Source organism: Blennius ocellaris, assembly GCF_963422515.1.
Source record: "Blennius ocellaris genome assembly, chromosome: 4".
NCBI lineage: Eukaryota > Metazoa > Chordata > Actinopteri > Blenniiformes > Blenniidae > Blennius > Blennius ocellaris.
Genome location: NC_137653.1, coordinates 20,001 through 24,258, shown reverse-complemented (window position 1 = coordinate 24,258; position 4,258 = coordinate 20,001). Strand labels below are relative to the sequence as shown.

Here is a 4,258-nt window from a genome sequence, read left to right as displayed (position 1 = left end):
TTTTCCAAGGAACTTAAAACAGTTTATTTCCAATTCAATAAGATCATTTGTAATATTTTTATTTATTTTGTTTAATTATCGACTTCAGCTGATGGAAATATTACTTCTACGTGCGGTCACAATCATTGGCTATTGTAATATTATATTCTACTGATTTATTTACCTTTCATGTGCCTTAATTTCATTTATTGATGTAATAATGTGTTATTCTCTTATTTCATATTCTATTAAAGCCGTTTGAGATCAGACCTGGTGTCAAGTGTTTCTGTCGTCAACATTGTGATTTTACTGTCAAATGTTTGTTTTTCTACATCTTTCAGTGTTTTGATGCAGAAACAAGGTGAAGTGAGACGACTGATTCTGACGGAACCCTTCAGACCCCGTCGGACCAGAACCACTAACAAACTTCTTTATTTTCAAAACAGAAGAAAAACACTTTAACGTTCAGCTTCTTTTTAAACAGGAGAAACTCAACATGTACATTTATTTACAACCTCGCAGCAACACTTTACACATGGAAGGTTCTGGACCAGGACCCAGACCAGGAGGTTCTGGACCAGGACCCAGACCAGGAGGTTCTGGAGGTCCTAGAACTGCTGCAGGATCAGGTGCTTCTTCTTGTCGTGGCTGAACTTGTTGAGAGGAAAAGTTCACTGTCGTAGAACGAAGACAGGTTGTGGATGTTGATCTGTCGGGCCTGGAGAGGAAGAGGAGGAGGAGGAGGAGGAGGAGGAGGAAGAGGAGGAGGAGGAGGAGGAAGAGGAGGAGGAGGAGGAAGAAGAGGAGGAGGAGGAAGAAGAGGAGGAGGAGGAGGAGGAGGAGGAGGAGCAGAGATCAGAACCAGGATGTTCTCACCCTCTACTGGACTCAGAATCACAGGTGGTTCAAGATTTTCAAGCAAAAAACAGAAACTGTTGTTTTGGGTTCGTTTCCATGACAACGGCGATCAGACCCTGAAAACAAACTTTATAAAAACGTCTCCCGAGGTGGAACTTTACAGAAATGCTCCGACTAACCGGAGGAGGAGGAGCTAGAGTGAGGAGGAGGAGCTAGAGGAGGAGGAGCTACAGGAAGGAAGAGGAGGAGCTAGAGGGAAGAGGAGGAGGAGCTAGAGGGAGGAGGAGCTAGAGGGAGGAAGAGGAGGAGGAGCTAGAAGGAAGAGGAGGAGGAGCTAGATGGAGGAGGAGCTAGAGGGAGGAAGAGGAGGAGGAGCCAGAGGAGCTAGAGGGAGGAGGGGCCAGAGGAGGTACCTTGTCCTGCAGGTCCTTCTCGGGGACCTGGATCAGGTCGTTCTGGACTCCGTAGCGGTTCCTCTGGTACGTCACCTGTTCAGCCACCAGCTGCTTCAGGATGAAGAGCAGCAGCTCGTTGTTGTCTCGCCTGAAGGACAGGTAGCGGGCAAACGTCTGGACAGGGGGACAGACAGGGGGACAGACAGGAGGACAGAGGGACAGACAGGGGGACAGACAGGAGGACAGAGGGACAGGAGGACAGACAGGAGGACAGACAGGAGGACAGAGGGACAGGAGGACAGACAGACAGAGGGACAGACATTCCATCAGTGATTTCATCTCGACACCTCAGATCAAATTCTAACCAGAAACATTGATGGAGGATTAAATTCCTGCAACAGACGACCCCCCCCTCCAGGTGGTTCCCCCCCTCCTCCCTCCAGGTGGGTCCCCGTTCCCCTCCAGGTGGTCCCCCCCCCCCCCCCCCCCCCCCCCCCCTCCAGGTGGTTCAGTTCCGCCCCCCCCCCCCCCCCCCCCCCCCCTCCAGGTGGTCCCCCGCCCCCCCCCTCCAGGTGGTCCCCCGCCCCCCCCCCTCACCTTCCTCATGCTCCTCATGACGCTGAACTTCTGAGTGTCTATGAAGGAGTCCAGCACGACCCTGACGGCCATGTTGACGTCGTCCTCCAGGACGTAGTCCCTCAGGTGGACCTTGGCGTGGGCCTCCGCCAGGCGGATCATGGACTCGATGTGTCTCACGGTGATGGGGATGCTGCCGGTGGCCTGGTGGACACACGGGGTATTACACCACTAGGACCTGCTGGACTGGTCTGAGGCCAGGGTTCTGATGGGGGGGGGGGGGGGGGGGGGGGGGGGGTCTCACCATGGACTCTTTGCGCAGGTCGCTGTAGATCCGGGCCACTTTGTCCTGGTCCATCTGGTTCAGTTTGGGGTGAACCTGCACACAGAGACCCCATCAGATCCGGCTCCCCCTCAGACCTGGTCTGGATCTATGAGGACTCCAGGAACCTGGTCTTTCCTCAAGTCGCTCCAAACCAGGACATTTCAGAACGATCCTCTCTGCTCAGCAGGAACCAGGTCCTGGTCCTGGTCCAGTTCTTTGTCTTTCCACCACCATCTTAACAGGCGCTAACCCGATGCTATGCTAGCTAGCTTCCTGGACCAGAGGAACCGGGCCGGTTCTCACTGGGCTCCGGCTCATTTAAGAACCTGAACCAGAACCTGGTTCTTCCTGGAGGAAAACCCCGACAGAGACTTCATCTGGACCCTCAAACCAGACCCTGGTTCCCAGCTGGTCCTGGACTCGTACCCGCTCTTTGGCGTAGATGATGTACTTCCTGAGCAGGTCCTGGGGGACGGGGGGCACCGAGGACGAGTTGGGCAGGACCACCTCCTCCAGGGCCACGCCCCCTTCCTTGTTGCCGGGGTGATGCTTGATGTGGGAACCGACCACGAAGCGAGCCAGCATCTCGTCCTGCGAAGACCAGGGCCAAGAGACAAGAGGGTCACAACAGGGTCCAAGAGACAAGAGGGTCACAAGAGACAAGAGAGTCACAACAGGGTCCAAGAGACAAGAGGGTCACAACAGGGTCCAAGAGACAAGAGGGTCACAACAGGGTCCAAGAGACAAGAGGGTCACAACAGGGTCCAAGAGACAAGAGGGTCACAAGAGACAAGAGGGTCACAACAGGGTCCAAGAGACAAGAGGGTCACAAGAGACAAGAGGGTCACAACAGGGTCCAAGAGACAAGAGGGTCACAAGAGACAAGAGGGTCACAACAGGGTCCAAGAGACAAGAGGGTCACAACAGGGTCCAAGAGACAAGAGGGTCACAACAGGGTCCAAGAGACAAGAGGGTCACAAGAGACAAGAGGGTCCCAAGAGACAAGAGGGGTCACAACAGGGTCCAAGAGACAAGAGGGTCACAAGAGACAAGAGGGTCCCAAGAGACAAGAGGGTCACAACAGGGTCCAAGAGACAAGAGGGTCCCAAGAGACCAGAAGGTCCCAACAGGTTCAGCAGAACTAAACAGAACGAGGACAGAATAAAGTTTTAGTTTGATTTTTAGAACTGGGAACCTGAAACTAACTAGTGTGTGTGTGTGTGTTGTGTGTGTGTGTGTGTGTGTGTGTTGTGTGTGTGTGTGTGTGCTGTGTGGTGTGTGTGTGTGTGTGTGTGTGTGTGTGTGTGGTGTGTGTGTGTGTGTGTGTGTGTGTGTACCTGCACCAGGTCCACAGTGTCTCTCACGACACACAGAACGTCGAATCGGGGACACGATGGGTTCAGTCAGATCCACGTTGTCGGCGAAGGTCAGTAGACGGGTCGTAGCGTCCGCCTGAGGACCCAGCAGGTACAAATGTTGGTTCTGTACCACGACTACGGTAGAACCTCTAGAACCCTATCCTGCAGGACCAGCAGGTACAATGTTGGTTCTGTACCACGACCTACGGTAGAACCTCTAGAACCCTAACCCTGCAGGACCAGCAGGTACAATGTTGGTTCTGTACCAGCGACCTACGGTAGAACCTCTAGAACCCTAACCCTGCAGGACCAGCAGGTACAATGTTGGTTCTGTACCACGACCTACGGTAGAACCTCACGACCTACGGTAGAACCTCTAGAACCCTAACCCTGCAGGACCAGCAGGTACAATGTTGGTTCTGTACCACGACCTACGGTAGAACCTCTAGAACCCTAACCCTGCAGGACCAGCAGGTACAATGTTGGTTCTGTACCACGACCTACGGTAGAACCTCTAGAACCCTAACCCTGCAGGACCAGCAGGTACAATGTTGGTTCTGTACCACGACCTACGGTAGAACCTCTAGAACCCTAACCCTGCAGGACCAGCAGGTACAATGTTGGTTCTGTACCACGACCTACGGTAGAACCTCTAGAACCCTAACCCTGCAGGACCAGCAGGTACAATGTTGGTTCTGTACCACGACCTACGGTAGAACCTCTAGAACCCTAACCCTGCAGGACCAGCAGGTACAATGTTGGTTCTG

The 4,258-nt window shown here is 53.4% G+C and overlaps 1 protein-coding gene across 1 annotated transcript in view; it reads right to left on the bottom strand.

The window, feature by feature from the left end:
* Positions 1–474: 474 nt before the first annotated feature.
* mcm2 (minichromosome maintenance complex component 2) overlaps positions 475–4,258 on the bottom strand; it is a 15,696-nt gene continuing 11,912 nt past the window's right edge. Inside the window, 9 exon segments of the mRNA XM_080494985.1 lie at positions 475–643; positions 646–697; positions 1,251–1,406; positions 1,830–2,012; positions 2,113–2,187; positions 2,560–2,724; positions 3,471–3,518; positions 3,520–3,564; positions 3,566–3,585. Of these exon segments, the coding sequence (XP_080351111.1) occupies positions 588–643; positions 646–697; positions 1,251–1,406; positions 1,830–2,012; positions 2,113–2,187; positions 2,560–2,724; positions 3,471–3,518; positions 3,520–3,564; positions 3,566–3,585 (800 nt within the window). The 3' untranslated portion in view covers positions 475–587.